Genomic DNA, 22682 nt, shown 5'->3' on the forward strand with positions numbered 1-22682 from the left:
TCGGCTCGGCTGGGCTCGGCTCGGCTCGGCGCGGCTCTGCTCGGCTCGGCTCTGCGCGGTGAGGCTGCAGCGGCGGCGGCGGTCCCCCAACTCCGCGGCCGCTCCGCGCTCCCCCTCCCTTCCCCTTCGCCTCCATGGCCACCAAAATCGACAAGGAGGCGTGCAGGGAGGCGTACAACCTCGTCAGGGACGATGCCACCGAGGTGAACTGGTAGGTGGCCCCCCCCGGCGTCCCCCCGGACAGGCACCGGTGCGCTGCGATTCCTCGTCTTCCCTCCCCGCTCCCCAAAGGGTGACCTTTCCCCCTTCTTCTCTCCCCTCTTCCTAAAGGATGAAGTGTTTTTACAGTGTATTCTTCCCCATCTCCTCTTTTCCCTTCCTGAAGGCTGACTGTTAAATGTATTATTCGCCTTCCCTTCCCCCCTTCCGAAGGGAGACTTTTAAATGTGCTATTCCCCTTCCCTTTCCCCCATCTCATAAAAGGTGACTTTTAACTGTATTATTCCCCTTCTCTTTTGCCTTCTCAAAGGGTGACGTTTAAGTACAACGGCTCTACAATCGTCCCCGGAGACCAAGGGGTAGACTATGAAACCTTTAAAAGGAAGTGCACAGGTAAGCTCCGTATCCATTGCTTTGGCCATGACCGTCCTTCGTGCTGCCCGGTGCGAGGGGGGAAAGGATGGGAGAAAACTTGGGCAAACTGGAATTAGTGCTTCTGCTTCCCCGTGCCTGCCCTGTCCTGCGCGAACGGGTTTCCCCACAGAGTGCAACTCCCTCTAGTCCATAATCCAGCCGGTCCTTTGTCTCACCCTTAGACTTAAGGTCCTTTGGGCTTTTTCCCCCCCTCTTTGCACAATGTTTCATTGCTTCTTGGTTATCAGCAAGATAAAACACTCGATAAGCAACGGTCTCCGTGTTTGACACTGCAGTTTCAGAGCAAAACCGACTGGTTTTGTGGCTACAAAGATGCTGTCACACAGATCATTGGGAATTAAATTCTCCCGAAATTCTTCTGAAATTCATAGAGCTAAAGTAACTGCAGGTAGAAGGTTTGCTCGGAGTTTTTGAGTTCATGAAACCTGAGAAGAGGGTGGGTATTGCAAAGATCGGCTCCAACAGTCCAGCCCTGGAAACAATCGTAGATGTGGCGTTGCACAACCGCAACTGTTGCGGCTCCAGGTTTAAACGTGGCAGTTGATTGTTGAACTGTTGGTCGTAGAACATTAAAGGGAGGAACAACGCCTGGGGAAAACAGAAGTAGATGAATATTTAATTTCATCTGATCGTGACATTTGATGAGTTTCACAAAAGTGGGTTTTGATTTTTATCTCGAATTTCCTCCTATCTTGGCTGCTATTTAACAATGACACCAAGTGATGTGAGATATGAAGTGTCTGTAACTAGTACTGAGCTATACTTAAGCCTTCCTCACTCACCCTGTTACTCTACAATCAAGTATTGTGGTTAACCTGTATTTTTAGGATGATGTGACTGTGCAGTGAAGGAATTGTGTGTTGAGCAGTCTCTGCCTTTCTGGGGACACCTTAATCAGTCCCATAGCTGTGGAAACACCAGTGCCTGTGCATTGGTCTGAGTCCCAGGGCTTGGCTGTGCTTTATTGAGCTGAAGGAGAGAACTTCCAGGAACTTAACTGAGGGCGGGACTGGTCTGATCAGTCAATAAATATCATAGGAGAAAAGTACATTTTAGTCCTTGGAAAGCAGCCATGAATCAAGATAGTTTAGACTGCTCTGCTACGACCTTGGCAGTGGGGTCTTATTGGGATTAACACAGCCACTCCATTCCAGCTGTTCTGGAGAGCTTTGCAGGGAAAACTCTCAAAACTGAGAAAGATCTTGATGTCAGAGGAGCTGATACCCTGCAGTGAAGAAACTCCTTCCCACTCAACTCTTCTTCATGAGCAGGAGAAGGGAAAAAGCAATTACCTGACACATGGGGAAGCCCAGGGCTCAGCACTTTGGAAGTTCATGCCAGTGGTTAGTAGTTTCCTTGGGAGGTCAATGACTTCAGTATCTGAGCCCCACGTTCTCTGTCTCCTCTTGTGGCCAACACAACTGAGCATCTCCAACATCTCCAGACATCTGAGTCTTGCAGAGGAGAGAGGAGCCTTCCCCATGTATTCTCTCTTCCTGCCTTTACAGAGTCCGTGTCTTTCTTTTGTCTGAGTTGATTTTTAACATTTTGTCTGGGTGGCACCCCCTCAAGAACTTCCTCTCCTCCCTTTTGTAGCAAAGAGAATCCATTTAGCGAGTGGCTGAGCAGGCAGAGGGGCTTTGGCAGAGCACAGGCACCGTTTGGGCTGGGTGGGATGACAACTAATGGAGGCACATATTGCACTTGGGAGTTTGGCCAGTTTTGTGTCCTTGCCATGGCTGGCATGTGCCAAACCTGTATTTATAAACAGGGTATTCAAACAGACAGAGCTTAAGGAAATCTTGTTTTACACCAGCAAAGTGCCAAACTGGCCCCAGTACTGAGGCATTTTTACAGAAAAAAAAAAAGGAAGTTTTGTATATTTTATAAATAAGCATGGTAAGGGAAGCGGCACTGTGGGGTAGGCTGTGGCCTATTGTTAGCCTTTAATGGGGAGCTAAATCCCTTATAGTTGCTCCACTGCTCCCTTTCCCTGTTCCTTCTTTCCCTCTCCCTTAGCACGCAGCTGGAGGGCTGTTCCTTGGCAGACCAGGGCCAAGAGGTTGTCCTCAGACCTAACTCTGCAGCACAGTTGTTGGAGGCTTAAGGAGTGAGGCAAATTCAGGCACCTGGTCCTTGCCTGAGAGCTGGAAAGGATCTTCCTCCACCCACGAATTACAGTGCAGCAGTTGGGGAAGGAGGAGATGGAAGTTTTGGAGCCTCCATCTGTGCAGCAAACCTTCACCTGGCCTGCTAGACAGAGTCAGAAATCAAGCCTTGTGCCAGCAGTGAAGTTGCAGCTTTGCCAAATGTTGCCATGAAGTAGAGTTGGTTAGAGTATTTCTACTGAAACAAAGTCAGTAGAGAAGAGTAGGGAGGGATGGGAAGAGCTGCTAAATATTATTCCTTCCTATTGCTACGTCTCTTCCCTCCTGGTCTCTTACATTTTGCTGGAGGGGAGAAGAGCTGCTATCAAAGCAAACAGCTTCAGAAAATGTGATTAAAAGATTAAAAAACTGTTATCAGAATAAACTTTCTTGTTTTATAAAAACCACTGCCCTGAAAGCCACAAAGTGCTGCAGCTGCCTGTGGTAGAAGCTGAGCACAATTTGGTGGTTGAAGGTGGGAGCTGGAGCTGGGATTGAAAACCTCAGTGTGCAAAGAGTCACCGTCAGAGCTTGCTGTGTTCTGCTTTCTGAACCAGCTACTTCAGTGTCGTTCTGAGCTGCAAACATCTGAGTCCCCTGCTTTCTTTAATAACCATTCTCATTAAAAGCACCTTCGTACACATTGCTGCCCTCCAGCGCACTGAGTGATGGTGCAGACGGGGTCACTGTGTGCTAATTCGTGTGGCTCTGAGACCAAGAAGGGCTTTTGTACCACTCTGGGAAACATTTGCCTGTGGTGGATGTCCTGCCCTGTGCAGTGGCAGGGGTTAGGGAGGGCTGGAGGGGGCTGCTGGTAGCAGGGTTGTATTTTTGCTTTTCCTCCCCCTCGTCCATAACCCTTTTCATACAGACCATGCCCAGCCCATTGCTGATTCTGCAAACCTCCTCGGAGAACAAGAGTGTTGAGGACAAAGGGAAAAGCAAGAAACTGAAATTGCTTCTTTTAAAGTAGCAGTTCAAAGAGGCCCTGTTAGGGACCAGCTCTGCACACCTCCAGCCCTGCACACCTCCAGCCACACTCTGTGGCTGCTGCTGGAGGAACACACAGAGAGGTGCTGAGCTCCTGGGGTGGTGAGGCCATGCCCTGAGCCAGGAACTGCTGCTGCACCAGGTGTGCCTGCTGTGGGTTTCATTGTTCCACTGCTCTACTCTTAGATACGTGTTGCACATCAGACCTACACGTCACATATCCTGGGGTGGAGGCTTTTTGTTTCTAAACTCTTTACTAAGCTTTGTGTTCTAGCAGAGAAGTTTAACAAACTGCATCATCAAACTATCATCCTTTTCCTATCCTCCTGTTTGGGGACAGCAGTAGCCCCTCTTACAGAAAGGAAACCTGGAAAGAAAATCTTCTTCAGTGCCCTTTTGTTCAGGGTCCCAGGGTGATGCCTGGACTTCTGTGTGTCAGTCGCTGTCATGCTGTTGCTGTCAAGGCCTGTGTCAGTCACGACACAAACACTGGCTGGAAGGAAGTAGACTCTGCTTTAGTGTCAGGCAGTGTCTCCTCTGTCCTCCAAAGATCACCCCCAAATGTGTGCACACCTCTCCTCCAGTCTAGCCCAAAGTAAAGTCAAGGAGGTTGGCACATCCTGCTATGAGTAGGAGGTGGCTGCTGGTGGTTCTTCCTCTTGCAATCCTGACTAATGACCAACCAATGTGACTGTGTTTGTCTGATCCAAAGAGTCTGGAGATAAAAGTCGAGGACATTCATTGTGTCAGGGTTACTAAACACTCAGTGCAGACACCTCCTGTGTCTTGTGGCTAAGGACTGTTTCGGTTGGGCTTAACAGCACAGATTACCTCTGCATTAAACAAAGACTTAATTCAAGGCTTCTGAGCCATTTTACTTCCCAGTTACAGCTCTTGCCTCTGCAGATGGCGTGGATCCAGACACAGCATTAATTTGGTGGTTTGTAGTACGTGCCATCAGTACACTTTGAAAAAAACACCAGAGCTGAGCTGGTGGATATGAAGCCAGAAACACAGATAAGAGTTGAAGGTTACTGTATGGAAGGATGTGAAAGTTTTGTGTTGCTGTTCTTAATTTCAAAGTCTTATAACTCGGCTGGTAATGCTGTTGCTGAGAAGAGTAGAATGACTTAACAACTGAAATGACATCCTGTGAAACTTGTGTGTGTGTCAGTAGTACCTGAGTGCCCTGGACAGTTGCCTCAGTGTCTGTATTAGGAAGCAGCAGAGCATCGTCTCTGCCTGTGGTTTACTTTCATTTTTTTTGGATGTGTGTTCTGCCATTAAGCAACAGAGAGGTTGGAAGACTGTATTTCCCCCCCACACCCCATCCCATGCCATATGTGAACAGCTGTTTTCAATGCATCTCTGACAAAAGAAATAATGAGCCTTTTATTTGGAAAGCCCCAGTCCAGATAAATAATTGCAATGACAGCATGAAATGGGATAGTTATTCATGTGTCTGAAAAGATCAGGCCAAAACCACACTGTGCATTCAGCAGGAGGAAGAACTGAAAATCTTTGGTCTGAAATAAATACCCTATAAAATCATTTGGGGTTGACATAAAATATTAGGAAATAGAGTCGGCTCCTAATACAGTACTTTTAGGCTTAGATCAATTGTCCCATAAAGCTTGGCCTGCATATAAAAATTTAGGAGCTAAGAGTTGAGAGATCACCAAGGTTCCATTGGCACCTGAGGTTGTAGGAAAGATTTGTAAAAACACACGAGGACCTATAATGAGATAGGTGCTTATCTGCATTTGGCTGCATCTTAAGTTGCTAAAATGGGCCTTGTAAATCAGTCTCCTACTGCTTTTAATTTTCCTCTTAAATGTTCATCTCTCCTGCTTTCCCTTAAAAGGCTATTTAAAGGAAGACCTGGGGCCATGGGTGGCTTATGGGAATTTCATGCTGTGGCTGCAGCCTTGTCCTGCCCCTGTGCCCTCCCTGCTCTTGGCAGGGTCACAGTGATCTCCTGGCTGCCAGCTGAGACTGTCCCTTGCTTATGGACAGGAGGTGGTTTTAGGCAATATTCTTATTGATCTCTGTGGGAGTAACTCCTCAGGTCGAGTTCTGCTCTGAGACAGTAACTCTCTGCCTTCAGGTTTGTGATGCTTAATTAAAATGGCATTGCTGTGGATCTGCCTTTACCATCCTGCTGGGATGGGAGCAGGTAAAGAAGAGGGTTGTACCTTATACCTGCCCCTTGTTGTGGGGCCTGCCTGGCCCTTAATTCTGGCCAACAAACACAATCATTCCTTCCTTAAGAGAAGGAGAACAAAGATGTGCTGGATCCCCTGTTTGCTCCCACTCTGCTCTCCCAGGTCAGGACAGAGAGACAACAGGGCCACTGTCACTGGGGTAGCAGCAACTCATTCTGATGAAATGCTGCTGGTGGATTCACTGGAGCAGAGAAAGCCAGAGAAGTCAGTGTGGGGTCATCCTCCCCCTTCATTTGTGTCCCTGTACTCACGTCAGCCACCCTGAGTTCCATGGAGAAGGTTTGGTGCCACAGCCACAGCAAGCCCTGTGATCATGGTCCTGGGGTCAAACTCGTCAGATGACTTAATGAACATGTCATCATGGAGCAAGGCAGCACTGCAGGAGATATATGGGCTTCAGCTCAGGGTTTAAGAGAGAAAAAAACCAGTGTAGTAAGAGGTAGGGAAGTTTTCTGTCTGTATTTCTAGCCATGGGGCTACAGGGGTGACTGAAGAGGTAGGAAAATTGACTAATTAATCTAAAATTAATCCAGTTGAAACAAACAAAATAAATCCTCATGAAACCTGCCATGTGCTATCAGTAATTCATTGTTGGACAAAACACAAAAGCAGATCACTCCATCACCTGCCTTGCTGTATTTGACCTTGATCCAGCAGGCAGCTGAAGCTGGGAGCAGTGGTTTTATCCTGGCACATCTCAGACCATTCAGAGCCCTAAGATAAGACCACGACAATTTGACAGTGTATTTCTTTCCTGCAGCTATTATCTTTTACTGATGAGTCAGTGCATTTTAATCTAATGGGGAATTTTTCAGGACAGCTAAACCAAAGGGCTCGAGTGGATGGAAAAAAAGAACACCATCAAGGAAACATCTGCAGCTTGGCATCAAGCTTTGTTGACAGCCAAGGGCATCTTAATCAGAATATTTGGAAAATTCTGCCTAGTGATAAATAAGGAGTTTGGAAAGTAATATCAACTGATGCTCATTAAGACAATAATTTTGCTCCTCACTGTTTGTAGAGCCCTGTTGCTGTCCAGCCATAGTAAAGGGAGTAGTGGTATTAATGGAACTGACACTGTTCATTTCTGCTGTTTGTAACTTGTGAGATTTTCTCAAATAAAGCTGCTATTTCCGTTCTACCCAGATCTGTTTTTTGCTTCTCTCTGCCCTGAAATTCATGGCTCAGTGACTAGGAAGGGGGTTGCACAGCTCTAGGCAGGATTTCCTCTTTCAGAGGAAATCTACACTGTCTCTCTATGATTTGTTATGCTCTCCCTCACAGCCAACAAATTCCTAAAACCCCTGTAAGTGGTTCTGTGTGAGAAAGGGGGTGGTGCATGTTTATACCTTGAGATTTCTCAGGGAACTGGCACTGGTGGCATTGATGGCTTCCAGCGTGGTGAGGTGATCTGGCAGGGTGGAACTGATTAACTGTGAAAGAGGAAATCTGGGAGTATGAAAGAACTTGCATTTTGATCCCCTTATCACTCTGAACACGCTTCAGACTAATTGTGAAACTCAACCACTTCTGCTCAGGGATTTCGACCTGCAGTTGGAGAGGCTTATACCCAGGCTGAGCTAGTGCTAAAAACCTCTACATCTGTCCCTGATGCCCTTTTAGGAATATAGACATGCTAATTGCTGAGGGCTCCAATTCACATTCCCTCTCAGCTTCATCTGAAAGGCTCCTCAGCTGCCACAATTCACACACTGGCATGTCAAGTTAAAGCATCGCATTTTGGTGGTTTGTACTAAATACGCTGGACTGAAAGTTGTGGCAGCTGAAGATGCTGTTCTGGTGGGGATAAAACCCCCATGAGGACACAGGAGGAGGCAGCACCCAGCTTGGGTGGAACCCTTCAAGCCCCTACAAGGGAACCAGCCCCAGGTAAATTCACCACAATGGTGACTCAGAGCCCCACGTCCAACCCCAGGTGCTCACTGAACTTACTGGGACTGAACATGGTGAAGTAAGAGTTGCTCATACTCACCGAGGAGCAGGTTATCTAATGGATAAAAGCTGGAATTGCTGGGCTTGGCTCTCTTTGGTGTCACGGATCGAGCTGCTTTCAGGCAGGATGGGAAAGCACTGAAACTCTTCTGCTGAGAAGCAAATCCTGCTGCTGCCAGTGAGCTGTGTGTTCATGTCCAACTGAAGTTATGCTGATAAATTCACAGAATCATAGAATCACAGAAGCGTTGGGGTTGGAAGGGGCCTTAAAGCTCATCCAGTTCCAACCCCCTGCCATGGGTAGGAAACCTTCCACTAGGCCAGGTTGCTCCAAGCCCCGTCCAGCCTGACCTTGAACACTTCCAGGGATGGGGCATCCCTGGAACTTCCTTTCAGTGCTGCTATGAAAAAGCACTGTTTTTTCACATTCACTATGTTTTTCCATTATCTTTTTTATAAAGAGGCATAGTCCAGTCTTCAGGCTCTGTAACAGCCTGTGGTGGGAGGGGCAGGGATGAAAACTCTACAGAGTTGAGGTGGAAAGTGAGGGGTCCGTGGTTAGGGCTGTGACACCATCACAGTGTAGTAGAGGCCAGGACTTGATGACATTAAAGTGCCTTCCAGCACTGTGTTCCCATAGGAGCCACAGAACAATGAGCAGAGTGTGGCCTCCTTTACTGTCAGCCCTGGAAAGCAAGGCTTTCTCATGGAGCTGTTAATTGTAACGTTAGGGGATTTACTGTCTCACTTCACCTTGGGTATTTCCTGGCTGTCGGTTCATTTATGGTTCTAATCAATCTTGGGAAGAGGATTTGCTGTCAGAAACAGGAGTCTCTACGTGCCTTTCTTGTACTCACCAGTAACAGGGTAATTGAGAGAGAAGTTTGTTTGCCTGCACTGTCAATACATGTTTCTTTCTCTCCTTCCAAAGATCTATCTGGATTTTTCCTTTGAATAAGATCTTTCTTTCTCTTTGTTTCTACTTTGAAATCTTCAGAGAAGCTCGTTTTAAACACTGTACTGGCTCACACATACCCCTACACCCATTTTCCAGTTTTCCTAATATTCCTCTGTCAGTGGCAAAAAAAAGGTACAGAGAGAAGAAAATAAAGAGAGAATGGGTGGATTTTTTCAGACTTATAGAAGTGTTCTCTTTTATCGGAGGAATTTCTCTTTACTCAGACCTTGGCAAATCAAAGTGTTAAAGAAGCTCTGAAATACGTCAGCTTGCAAAGAATATCACCCCTTTTATTTTTTTTTTTTTTTGCTTTGACCTCTAGCAGCTTATTTTCTGGGGATGAGCAATTAAAAGCTGCTTCTCCCCTATTCCCAGAGCTCCTGGGGCTGTCCTGAGCATTCATGGAGCGTGTTGTAATGGATCAAGGATGGGATGTTGGCAGTCATTGTTACACCTGGAGCCTGATTTTCACCTGGCAAATAGTCAAGACAGCAACTCACTATAAAGCACTTTGAACTGGTCACAACAAGTGCAACCAGGATTAACATGATTCTCAAACAGCACGTTTGTTCTTCTGTTCTGAGTCATCTCATTTAAAAGGCCTTGAGTGACCTCTAGCAGATGAAGAAGCCATGATTAGGTATATTCCATGATTGCACAACTGCCCATCTGCTCAGCTTTCTGCCCAATCCTGGTGGAAGGCTCCAAATCCCACATGGCTCCAAAGCTGGCCCTGTGATCATGAAGGTGCCCAACTGCCCCTGTTGTTGGATCACCCTGCAATGGAGGAAGGAACACCTCGAGATGAGAGTTTACAACATTTTCACACATATGACCAGGCTAAATAACTCCAGTCTGGCATGATACAGGATAAACCAGCCGTGAAACAAAGACCAGGACAGTTCTAAAATCCAATACTTTTCTCTCCAGGCCTTCAGAAGGAGTAGAAAAACACATCTGGGAAAGTAATTGCAGAATTTTTCTTTTGCTCCTTCTTCTTCCCTCCTTCTTTTAAACTTATACTACAAGTGAGCCAGAAATGTTGCTGAAGGGAAGGAGGGGAAAGGATCAGATTTGCACAATGGGCAGTTTCTGGGTAATGTCATAAAATGTGACCCTAATCCTGCTATCCTGTAAGAAACAGACAGTGGGAAATTACTTTCTTCCCTTCTTGACCAGTGACCTGCAGATGAATGATGTGTCTGAATGTGGAACTGGGGTTAGCTCTGTGTTCTTGACCCGCCTGCTGACTGTATTTTAGCCATTTCCAGACTCACTAGCAGCAAAATAATGTGAGGTGAGGTGCCCAGCACAGGCGGTTTCCTCCCAGTAACTCAGAGCAGCCCAGGAAGAGGCAGACCTAACTCAGGCAAAGCACACCTTATAAGCAAAGGCCATATGAGCAGAGCACCCTGTTAACCCCAAATGCTGGCAGTGTAACATGGGATCAGTGCCTTGCCTTGGTCTTTGAGAGCAATAGTCTCACTCTGGAAAGTGGTAAGGCAGGGGAGTTTCTGGGTTTAACCATTTTATCCCTTCTGTCTCTGCAGATGATGTCCGATTGTTTGGCTTTGTCCGATTCACCACCGGCGATGCCATGAGCAAGCGAGTCAAGTTTGCCCTCATCACCTGGATTGGAGAGGATGTCAGTGGCCTGCAGAGAGCCAAAACTGGGACTGACAAGACTCTGGTCAAAGAAGTAGTACAGGTAACCTCATCCTTCTGCTCCCACCCGCCCGCTCTCGTTGCTGTCAGCTGTACAAACACCAGCAGGAGGGGAGAGAGGAGGAAGGACTGGATCATCCTTCAACTTAGTAGTTAATCCTTTAAAAAGAAGACAGTTTCCTATTGCCTGTCTTCCTACTAGGAAGGCTTAACATCTGCCCTTTGAGCACTCAGGCATAAAGAAGCACCTTTGAGCTTAAGGCAGTCTTAACTATTTCATGAGGAGGGAATATGTTCACTCCCCTCCTTGTCACCAGTAAGATGTTTCCCATCTCCTTCCTTGATATGGAAATAATATAATATTGAATGACAGAGAGCAATATTAAGTTAAGAAGGTAAAATTAAACAGAAAAACCCACACCCTTGTTTAAACTTCCCTGGAGGCCTTTTGTCTCTGCACAGTGAACTCATGGACCTAATCAACCAAAGTCTGAAGTCCCTATCAGTGCCAATTAACTAATGGCTCTTTAATAGCTAACTAGGTTTGAATAGTCTTCTGTTTGGCTTTGGGTGTAGCAGGGAAAAGAGAAATGTGCTCGGTCCAAGTGAGTGAGAACAAGCAACAGCCAGGGGAGAAGTGACTTGTGGAAAAGGCTGCACAGAAGCATTGCTGAGAAACTGACTGTAATGGAGGAGATGCTCATGTTTAACATGTTTCCTCTGAAGAAGTATTTAAAGCAAGATTAGCTCTTTGAACTAAACATAGAGCCAGTTCACCAGTGCCCGAGAAATGATCTTGCTTATGCACTTGGAGAATGGGCTGCTGATTAAATTAATCTCCCCCAATAACTGAGCTCTTGCCAATGTAAAGAAATCTCCCAACAAAACACTGAAGGGTGAGAATGAAGTCTCCCTCAAATTTTGGTGGTTTATGTGATACAGAAGATTATATTTAGATAAGAAGCATGACGAATGTAATACATTCCTATCCTTTCAGAAGATAAGCACTGGTGGTAAATGTTTCAGAATGACAATGATGAAGAGGGGTCCAATCTGAAAAGAAACTTCCAGAATGGCACCTGAGAGATAGGAAAGCAAGTCTCTATTCATGGGAAGCAGCTGAAACAGTGTAATTGTAGCTGAAGATGAAATTATAGAGTACTAATGAATGACTCTTATATGAGTCACTAAGCCCAAGATTTTTTTTTAAATCTTTTTAGACAATGTATTCCTGTTGAGTTGAATTGCATTCCTGAGCTCTGTGCTAAGATCTGTCCCTCAGGTCTGTTACATATAATTTGCAATTTCATTTGTTTCATCTTTGATTAGTAGTCTGTACAAGTTAATAATCTGGTGGAACATTAACCACTCTTGGCTGTTACTTAAAAGCTTTCATATTCCAATTAGTCTGTACTAAAAGATACAAAAACAATACAACTAGTGCTTAATACACTTTTACTGAGAAACCTTGTCCATAACCCACTGCAAAGCACTTCTGAATGTTATGGCCATGGTGATCTCCTGGCCAGAAGAAATTATCTTGACAACTGTTTTGAATAGTTCTACATGTGCAACTGAATCCCTCTGAGTAGACTGGGATAAAAGCAGAACTGTTTTCTTCTTTTTATGCATGTGACCTTGCAGATTGTCAAAATAAAAAAGGACAAAAAAGTCCAACTGAAATTTAGTGGAGGGAGTTTATCCCTGAGCTATTTCACGCTTACAAATTCTCTTGACCTTCAGGTACATTCTCAATCTTCTGATTTTTACAGGGTTTTTTTTTGGTGTGAGTTATTAATAGAAAAATGCAGTTGTTTTTTTGCTGTAATGATAAAGTACAAATCTGAGTCAGTGTTGGTTCATCACTTGGAATAAGTAGTGCCCTAAAGTGGGAATATTTTCTTAACAAACCCTGAAGGGAATGTGGGCTGTTGCTGCAGTCTGACTCTCTGCAGGCCCCCTGTGTGCCATGGCTCTCCTTCCGAAGGAGGGTGGCACAAGGAGGCTTTTTACACAGCCTTGGTTTTGTGATCTACAGAAAGGATAGGCTGGGACTCCAGAACAATTTTTGGAAGCCCTCTGTGAAACCTGAAGAGCTCTCACTATCTTGTGATATTTGCCAAAGCAACTGTGGATCTTTATTTAAGACTGAGGCTGCAGTTGAGGGGATTCCTGCTTTGTATCCTCTGCTGTGCTGTGGGTGTGTTGATGAGCTCTGGCTGAGCTCTGTTCAGAGCTGAGCAAACACCAATAAATGTTGTTCTTTACTAAGACACTCAACGTGAAAGACAGTCAGTGCAAGCACCGCCTGCGAGCAAAACCTACCGCAACCCACGGCGGTGCCTCTGCGGGATAAAGAGTGTTCCCACATGGGGATTATTAACAGCCTCCTAGAAGCACCTGCCACACGGAAAACACAAGGGATATTAAGTGGTGAAGAGTAGATTATGGGCTTCTGAACAAAAGGATGAACTATCACAAAGCAGGGAGAGGAGCTGGGCTGCCCTCGCTTTTGTGTTCCTCCCTTGGAAGGGGGAGCAGGTGCTGGGAAATCTATAGGGAGGTGGTTGGGGAAGCAGTGCTGATAGCAAGTGCAAGAGGTTGCCAGAAAATCTCTCAGGAAGAAAGGACAATTGATTTTTAGCTGTAATAACTGTAAAATTACAGGGATGTATCTCATCTGGTGCAAACAGCCATAGTTCTGAACTGTACTAGCTGAGAATCAGCTCTTCTGGCTTATTTGGACCTATCCTTATTCCCTCTTTAATGTTATTGGAAAATGGGGTTTGCATTTATTGTATTTCTTTTGGATTGTAGAAAAATGCATTTAAGGAACATTCCATAGCTTTTTTTTTTTCTTTTCCACAGATATTTATTTTCCATCCTTTCTTCTTTAACTCAGCTGGAAATCTTGGATCAAGCCTGCAGTCTGGTCCAAGTAGTTCAGCTGAGAGCAGGTTAGAAGTAAGGCCAGGATGGGGAATGAGTATTTATCTGTATCTTCTTAAGAGTCTAGCTAAGAAGTAATGTGTGGTGACTCTGCTGCTTAAATGGAGACATGGAGTAGGGTGATGCAGTCTTCCATCTTTTATCCATTGAGCTTCTGTCCAGGCCAAGGACAAAACCAGGTCTGTGCTTTTCAGACTGTTGCTTAAGATGTTTGGGAGTTAATTTCTGAGGTACAGGCTAAACCTACATCCAGAACAATCTAAACAGCTGAGAGCCTCATGCAACAGTAAGTCAGGATGACTTCAGCTCCAAGGCTGCATCTATTTGTCATCATCAACAGCAGTGTGTCTCACCTTGTGCAGATGTGCACAGACAGCCACAGCATTTGTGCCCTCTGCACAGCTGCAGTTTGGTCACTGTGACACCAAGGTTGTACCAGCTGCCAGGAGAGACCCCCTCAATGGAAAGGCCTTGGGTATATATTCTCCTTGGCTAAAAAGATCATCCAAAGCTGGTCTTGAACTCATGTTTTATGTCCCTGACAGTAAGAATGGTTCTGTCTTTATGTGCACAAGCTGTGGCTCATTCAACCTTAGCACAAATCCATCCAGGAGACTCTCTGTGCTCTGAGGGTGTTGTTTTGACCTCTTTTATTCCAGAGGCCCAGGTGGAACAGGTCAGTCAGCTTAAACCCAGAAATCAAGGCTATTGTGAGCTGTTTGGCGTGGCTGGGAATGGCAGCCAGCACGAGGTTCAGCTCAGCCATAAAAATTCCTGCAAGGTGGAACCTGACAGTGGTGGGGTTTAAATACAGAAGCATCAAACCTTCCAGTGAGGGGCTCTGTTTATTCTGAGGAGAGGCACAGGGATGATGTTCTTTGAGCATGGACAAGCCCAGGCACAGGGATTGTGGGACTGGGAGTGGCACCCGGTGCTGAAGTGGGATGGTTTGGATGTAAATGTTCAAGAACTGAAAACAGGACTTGGTTTCCCTCTGAGTGAACTTCCTCTCTGTGAACTTGTTGCCCTTCATGACTGCATTTCCTACCAAGACATTTTAACCCTTCTTTAGGCAGCGTTGAGGTCTTTCTCCTGACAGGACTGAATTCCTGTCCTGCAGGGCTGTCTCAGCAAAGGGACTGCCCAACCTTTGCCAGTTTGTCTTATTTTCCATGGATTTTGACTCTTCTCTGTTTTCATCAGCATTCCTTCCCCCACAAAGTCATATGCTCTATTATTTGCCTAAATCATATTCAGGGTAAAACAGCTCTGTTTCTGTGAGCAAATACTCGTGGCATTTCATTCATTATTATTTTTGGTGAGGAATTTGCCTGGTTTTCATGATGTCAACAAGTCTACTGAGTTCTTGCTTTGGAGCTCATGGCCAGATCTTTCCTTGCTCACCTTTCCCTTGTCCTCTGGATTCCTCACTGCACTGATGCTGGTACCTCATGAGGGTGGACCCACTTTTGGGGTCACTGTCCCTGATCTCAGGGTGGATACAACACATAGAACTCCACATGTGTGCTTTAGGTTTCTCATGTCAGTACAGAGGCCTGAACAGAAGGTGGTTTAATAGCTTTGTTAGAGGCAGTCAGGAAATCAAACTCACAGGGTAACAGCTACATCATGGTGGCTTTGAGAGTCTTTCTCACGAGGGTGAGTGAGATCCTGCTGGGAAAGCAAATGAAATTCTCCTTTTTGACTGTTTTTCCTGTTCTGGTTTACTGTAATGACCATACCAAATGGATATGGATTTACAAGAACTACTAGTCTGAGTTTAGAGAAGGTGGTAACTTTTAAAGTAACTTTTTCAGGCCAGAATCAGCAGCTTCTCATCACCCCACGTCTGACACACAGCCCTGTGACTTTTCCAGTGGGATGCAGCACAGACAGGGAGAATTTGCAGATCAGCTGAAATGTAGTTTCCCATTGCTGAGAGATGTGTTTGCCAGAAGTTTGGGCTGGCTTCTCCCAGTGGCTGGAACTGGTCCATGTGAAAATTGGCAGGGAGTAAATGCAAAGAGAGGGTTTTTAGTGGTAGCTTGGAGTCTGAGAGCTGAGTGCAGGACCAGCTCTGGTGCAGCCTGAGCAGTGTGGGGCAGTGGTACTGGACTGCTGCAGGTGCTTGGCACTTCACAGCACTTCTTGTACTCAGAGAAGCCCTGCCAGGACTTACGTCTGCTGCAGCCACAGGACATGTCCTTTCTTCCCCATGACCCCAGGTCTGGGATCACACCAGACTGGAAAAGAAACATGGGACATGCACTGAAAATAAGATGACCAGTGGATGGGACTCGTGATATTAAGCACAGTAGAACTGAGGATTCTGAATATCAAGCTACAAGCCCCAATGTAAATAAAAATGTCAAGAAGTTGCTCTGGCACTACCTGGCACCATCCCCAGCTGCTGAGAACCCAAGTGTCTGTAGATGATACAAGGATTTTCCTTTTGGCTTCAGGCCTACCCATGCTGGGATTTATAAGAGCCTCTGCAGACCTATTTTGGTACAATATCTGCACCACACAGATTTTCCCTTGGGCAATTTAGGGAAATTTTATGGCCCATATGCTAAACATTCAGAGCTTGGAATAGGAATAAAATCTACTCCACCTTTTTTTTCCCCTCTTAGATTTGGCTGGAAGGGAAAGACTGAGCTTGCTGCACAAATTTCATGCTTCCCAGGGAGAGATTCAGGTTCACTTTTTGCAACCCAGCCTTGCATGGTTGGAGCCCTTTCAGTCTATAGTGTCTTGTGGAGGTTGATCCAGGGGATTGGATTGCAAAATTGTGACCCTCTGCTACTCAGGCACAAAATGAAGCACATGCCCAGGTGTATTGAAGAACCATGAGCAAACCTTCCTCTGTTCAATGATTTGAGAGGCACAGCAGAGAGACTGTGGTCACTGTTGTGTTGTGAGAGTGATAAAGATAAATGGCATCATTGTTTTTGTTATCTGTAGGCTGCTGGTGACTGGGGTGAATACAAAGGCAAGAATTCACTGCCAGAGCTTGCTGTGGTTGTAAAAAGCTTGGGGATGGGGGGAGGAGAAGAGAAAAGGAAGTGGAGGATGTAAAATGAAGACACATGTCAGCAAATCAAGGGCCCAAGCATCAGAGTGATGCACTGTGCCTTAGGCAGCTGTAACTCCTCTGGTTCTCCTGAAAGGCATTAGATACTGGTCTGATGAGAGAAGAGGGAGCAGGGACTTTCCCCAGCCCAGTCTCTTAAGGGCAGAAAGAATATCTGGTGCCAGGGCAGCAATCTGGCTGAAGCGGGATCCTGTTGGCATTGCTTTGAGCCACTTGGAGCTGGGATTTCTCCCTGTGCCTTGTAGGAGCTGGTGTGCAGTGATCAGTTATTTACAATTGCAGATGACAGTCAAACACCAAATACAGCCCCTTGCCTGGCCTAGCCAACATCAGACCCAATTAAATCAGTTGGGAGTAGCTTTACATTCTGGCAGCTTCAGTGGGGACAAAAAAGAGTGAACTCTCGATAAGATGGCCCTTGGCTGAAAAGTGCTGCTGTTGGTCATGGGTGCCCAATCTCTGGACCTGAGAGCTGCAGTCCCTGCTGTCCCCCTGCCCTGATGACACAGGAGGTAGGCCCAGCTGTCTCTAAAGTATTCACGTGCCTCCCTTCACCTCAGGATTTGCACCCTGAGCAGAAGCTCAACCCCGAAGAGCTCAGACAGTAAATTCAGAGTGATGAGGGAGGCTGTGGCTGGAGAATGGTCAAGCAAGATATTGAAATCAGAAGTTCCAGGCAGCAAACTCTCCAGAGCATCTTCTTCCCTGGGGGCCAGGCTCGGGGAGGCACCGTGGTGGGTAAGAGCTGGTGCAAAGAACCAAGGAGGACCCTAACAGAATGGAGTAAAGCTAAGAGTTATTAATAGCAGTGACCCAGATTGCACTCTAAGGGTACAAATCTGGCACAAGAGGTGGCCCAGTCAGCTAAGAGGATATTTAAGAGTGGCTAGGAGCAGAACCCATCTGGCCACTGCTAGGGGGAAATTGCTCAATCCTTGCAAGGTGTCTTGGTGGTACCAATGTGAAATCATGGCTCGTGCCCACAGATCATCTCCCAGGAATCATCTGGATAAGTGTCTAGTTGAGAAGACATCTGAGTAATTCTAATTACTTTGTGGCACACACAATTTAGTTCTCCTCTGTTCAGGCATGAGTGCACTTGCAGTTTGAACTTCAGAATCAGCTGGATTCTGCAGAGTGGGCATTGAAGGAAATCCTCCCCTCTTTTATAAAATACACACACTTTTCATGGAATCCCTCTTGGAAATGATTTTATGGGCTGCCTCAGTTCTCACTAAAGTCAGGGCAAAGACTCGCACTGAACTCAGGGTAGTCCTGGATAATCTGCTTCCCGAGGTGAGGGAAATTTGTTAAATCTGGTAGCACATAGAAAAGGAATTGAAAAAGCTCAGCTCCAAACTGATGTAGGTAGCACACCTCAGTGAGCATCAAATCACTGAAAAAATCTTTGGTTTGGTCTTAGCAAGAGCTGAGCTTTGCAGAGATCTCACCCGGTAGAGTTTGGAAGTAGGACACTTGTGAGCATGACCAAATCTGATGGTTTGGGCAGTTTGTCTCTCTATTTCCCATTTCAAAAAGAAAAAAAAAAGGATTTTTTTTTTTTCCTCTAAAAAGCAATGTTTTTCCCATTTTCCCTGAACTCTGCCAAGACGTGGAGGAGTGCCTGTAATGTTTGCCTGCCCCCACACCACAAAAGCCGACCGCTGAGGCGCAGAGCAAATGGCTCTGTGAAGGGGTTGTATTTCTGGGGACTCTGTGCGGCTGCTGATCAGCCAAGCAGAGCAGACAAGGCTCCCGCGGCTGCTCTGAGCTTCCTCCCCCCAGCAACTCTCCGAGAGCGAGGATTTCCTACAGTGTGAAACAGGATCAGCCGCAGCCCGGGAGACTGGCGTGGGGGAGGGAGCTGTTTTCCTCTCCCTTCCATTTCTTCCACCGCATGAAAGAGGTGCTGAGGCGCTTTCAAGCTGAATCCTCCTCCACCCCCCCTCCTTTACCCGGCTCTGATCCCAAACTGAGACCCTTGAGACGCTGCCAAATCAAGAACTCTCCCATGGTTTAGAGTCTGAAGCCAATTAGAACCCCCCTCCACGGCTGTGCCAGGGCTGTTCCAGTGCCAGGGAGACCCGGACAAGATGAGTGCTGCTCTCTCAGAGCATCGCCCCATTCTCCCAGGCAGAGGCCACCACCCTTTTGGGCACTCACTGCCCAGGGAGCCAGGCATTGCAGCTTTCCTGAGGCATCACAGCAGCGCTGTTGGGATTTTAATTCATATTTTTGGTCGAGTGCAAGGGATGCTTGTGTTTGTCACGCTGTGTAAAACCCCTGTGGGTTGGGGGAAGGGAGGCTCATGCAATGTTCTCAGTTGTGGTTAGGAAGGGAAGGAAAATGCTAAAGCAAGAAGCAAATAGCATGTTTGCTGAAATGTCTGTGTGCACACATGGATGCCAGCCTTGCTGTGAGGCAGGAGGGACAGCCCCCTCAGGGGAACAAATCCCTGACTGAGGTGACACTGCCCTGACAAGTGCCCTAAAGGCACCATGGGATCCCATTCTGCTCCCAGAAAGGTTTTCTCTGTTCACAGCCTCCCACCCCAGAGCTGCCCGGGGCTTGCTTGGCTCCCAGGAGCTGCAGAGAGCTCTCAGGCAGCGAGATAACTGCCCTGCAGTGCACAAGTGTATTCATAAAGCCTGTCCTCAAAGGTCACTTTGGATCATTAAACCACAGAGCATAGTGGAGCCCTTTCACAACAGCAGCAGCCTGTCTGGTACAGCACCTTGGGTCTGGCCACGATGTGTGTTGGATAGTTGAGAGGAGGAGGCAGTAAATCTATGGATTTACTTGCTCCTGGTACCATCTGTGTGTTGCTCAATCTTTAATTGAAGCATCCTCCCCTCCGTGGCAGGGTGTGACACCATGGTGTACTCTGTTCTGTGTAGCACTGTTCTTTTTTTAGGAGAAGGGGTCCTAAAAAGGGCACTGAGAGGATTAGTGACTTGCCCAAGATTATGCTGAGGGTCAGTGGTGGTTAGGAGGTCAACAATTTCGAGTGTTTTACTTCACATACTGCTTAGGAAACTCGACCTAACCTGGCCTGTGCATTTATCACCTGGAAGAGCTGTTGCACAGGGCAGGATTGGGTCTTGCAGTTGGTGACTGTAGAAGTAGACACATAAAATTTTTCCAGGTTAAGTCTTTTCCCTTCACTAGTCCTCTGTCTCATCCACAGCTTTCTACTTATCATCCCCACCACAGGAGATCAGGCCATGCAGCTCACACAGCCCTGGAAGCTGCATGACCATCTTCATTCAGCTCTTTGGACAATTATCCCCCTTTTTTAACAGGCTTTTTTCTTTATCTCTTGCAGAACTTTGCCAAAGAATTTGTGATCAGTGACCACAAAGAGCTGGATGAGGATTACATCAAGAATGAGCTGAAGAAAGCAGGGGGGGCTAATTATGATGCACAGACTGAGTAAACACGTGAACCTCCTGGCACCATCACCTGGATCTCAAAAGGGAGGGGAAAGGCACAACAAACTAACACAACTGAGAGATGAGGCAACTGAAATCCCCAGCTTTCTGTGGCTGCACCTAAGAACTCCCTTTTTTCCATACAGTGGACTTTTATTTTTCATTCCGTCTCGTTAAACATCCCTCTCTGGGGTTCTGTTTTTCTTTTTTCCGCACTTTTTTTTTACTCATATCTCTGTCCATGTTCTTGCATCTGTGGAATTTAGGTTTGGTTCTGCTTTGGTCCTATTCAGCACTGTTTGTAGAGGCTTGCCACTGTGTCCTTCTTCATGTCTGTGGGTTTTAGTTGGGCTCAACCTGGTCTCTGAGGGCAGAAAGTTTTGGAGGAGTTCTGAACATCAATTATTTTAATTTTTTAAAAAATTTGTTCCGACTGATATTCTTGGGAATAATATTTTTTTGCTGTTCTAGGCTCAGATCAGCTTGAGTTGACTTCCCTCAAACTTTGATTAAATCATCTAAGCTTGAATGTCCAGCTGAGACACCTAACAGCTTAAACGACAAAGTGAACAAACATAGAAATTCTTTGACTCCTAATAATGGGAATAAATTTGCCTTAAACATTGCTTGACAGTTGCTATGCTATGTGCTGCATCTCTACCCCTCCCTCTTAAAAATAAGATCCACCATGATCCGAAAGTGAGGGTTTTGTTGCTTTTTGGAGGTATCATGGCACAGTAAACTGAGGGGCTTAGAAATGTCTGGACACTTGGTCACTGTTTTGTGTACGTTGGTCTCTGGGTTTGTATTTGACTTTCCTAACGCTGGGGCTCAGGAGGTGAAACTGGAATGCATAGATTTCCTTTTTAAATGATGTCTGCAAAAATAGCAGCAGCTGAATCCTTCTCTGCCCGTGTCCCCCCTGGTTATTTTGCAGTTAAACACAACATCCTCAGTTATTTGGGGCCTTTGGGAGTGTAACCATCCTGCAGCTGGGACCAAGGGATGGAGCAGGGCAGCTCCGTCCCAGTCGGGATGAAACATTCAACATCAGAGGCCCAGAGAGAACCTGGGCACAGTTTGGTACCAAACTGTTTGTTTGGGGGCTTCTTTGTATGGCTTTTTGTTTTTTCCATCAAAGGTTACTGTCCCCAGAATTGTGTGTTGGGAGAAACTGTGGGGCTTGGGAGTCAGTGCTATAAACCCATTCCAGAAATAAATGTTTTTCAAAAACACTTCTCAGTGACTCTGTTGTTCTTTTACCTTCCCTGCAACTACAAGCCTATATTTAGGAGGTCTCTTAATCCCTGGTGTAAAGCTTTGAGCTCCTGCAATCTTGGGGCTATTAGGAGAATTAAACACTGGCTTAAATGTAAAATGATCCTGGTGCCTGCAGCCCTTGTCTGCTCATCTCCCCTCCCAGAGGCACAGGTGGTGACCACAGTGCATGTGACACACTTTTGGTTCAGCAGCTCTACATCTAAATTTCCACCGCCAAAACGCCAAGTGGGAATTGTAATTAGGTCAAAGAGAATTTCACACCCAGAGAAAATAAACGTAGAGAGGTCAGGAACAGATTTGGGAACAAGAACAACACTTGCAGACTGAGGTTCTGCAGCTTCCTGCATAGGGTTACGTGAGACATTACAATTCTGGACTGAACTTAATCAAACTTGCCCTGAAAGAAGGGAAATGGTTATTTTTTACAGGACTGACAGTAGGGACATGCATAACTAATGGGAAGGAGACTTGCAGAGAGCTTGTGATGCTCTGAGGCTTTGCCTTACTGGTTCAGTGGTCACAATAAACTTTTCTTTGACAGCTTGTGGCACAGAGACAACAATCTCAGCCTGGCCTTGAAGCCTGGCAGCACTATGGCAAGGAATTCATCGGCACCAGCTGTGGTGAGGGCTCAAGAAAGAGCTCAGCACAGGGGCAAAACAGCTCTCTCAGCCCTCAGAGGCATCTCAGCAAGACAAATGGAGCACTTGTGCTGCCTTTGGCGAGCTGGCTCCAGGGATGGAGGGAGCTAAGCCATCACCCTGGCCTCCCTGGTTGCTTTGCCATCCTTAATCAGTTCTTACAACATGGAAGATGCCATATTCCCTCTTTGAACTGCCTCTACTGGCATGTGGGGTCCCATTTTGACCACAGGAATATCAAGCTTGCAGTCACTAGTGCAGCAGTTGCACGAGCAGTGTTAGATACACGTGAGAAAAATGAGGAAGAGAAGGAATTACTGCTTTGTGATAAGAGTAATAAGAGAGAATCAGTGGGGTTGTTCTTTTCCCAGCCTCAGTTTTCTCCTCAGACAGACTACCTAGTGATACCATCCTGCTGATGACATGAAGAACTTCCTGGGGAAAAATGGGGATGATGTACAAGAGCATTGCTGCTGGTGTGTCTCTGGCCTCACTGGAGAGCAGTTGGGTCAGCTCTTGGATACCCACTGGGGAGTTCTTGTTTGTACAGTCCTGTTCCTCTGACAACTCTGCAACAGCCAAGTTAATCAAGTCCGTGCTTGTCGAACCCTCAGTCAAATAAAAGATTATCTTCATCATAAAGAATGTTCTGGAAACACACTCAGCCCCAACCCCAGCCCAAGCTGATGAATGC

The 22682-nt window shown here is 46.3% G+C and overlaps 1 protein-coding gene and 1 long non-coding RNA gene across 2 annotated transcripts; one reads left to right on the forward strand and one right to left on the reverse strand.

Moving 5' to 3' along the window:
- The first annotated feature begins 11 nt into the window (after positions 1 to 11).
- COTL1 (coactosin like F-actin binding protein 1) lies at positions 12 to 21301 on the forward strand. Its single transcript, XM_027685057.1, has 4 exons — positions 12 to 211; positions 530 to 612; positions 10478 to 10635; positions 19961 to 21301. Exons 1-4 carry the CDS (start codon positions 135 to 137, stop codon positions 20069 to 20071), a joined length of 429 nt encoding a protein of 142 aa, XP_027540858.1. The 5' UTR covers positions 12 to 134; the 3' UTR covers positions 20072 to 21301.
- On the reverse strand, positions 580 to 7224 carry LOC113968475. The gene is made up of 2 exons (XR_003534533.1): positions 6268 to 7224; positions 580 to 1242 (listed from the first exon to the last, which is right to left on the reverse strand). It is a non-coding gene; the product is annotated as an uncharacterized LOC113968475 (long non-coding RNA).
- Positions 21302 to 22682: the final 1381 nt, after the last annotated feature.

The sequence above is a fragment of the Neopelma chrysocephalum genome, unplaced genomic scaffold, assembly GCF_003984885.1.
Source record: "Neopelma chrysocephalum unplaced genomic scaffold, ASM398488v2 Primary Assembly neopelma1_68, whole genome shotgun sequence".
NCBI classification, from domain to species: domain Eukaryota; kingdom Metazoa; phylum Chordata; class Aves; order Passeriformes; family Pipridae; genus Neopelma; species Neopelma chrysocephalum.

Coding starts and splice junctions, on each gene's coding strand:
- COTL1 (XM_027685057.1), top strand. CDS start 135: ATGGCCACCAAAATCGACAAGGAGGCGTGCAGGGAGGCGTACAACCTC. Junction 212..529: donor GATGCCACCGAGGTGAACTG/GTAGGTGGCCCC, acceptor GCCTTCTCAAAG/GGTGACGTTTAAGTACAACG. Junction 10,636..19,960: donor TGGTCAAAGAAGTAGTACAG/GTAACCTCATCC, acceptor TATCTCTTGCAG/AACTTTGCCAAAGAATTTGT.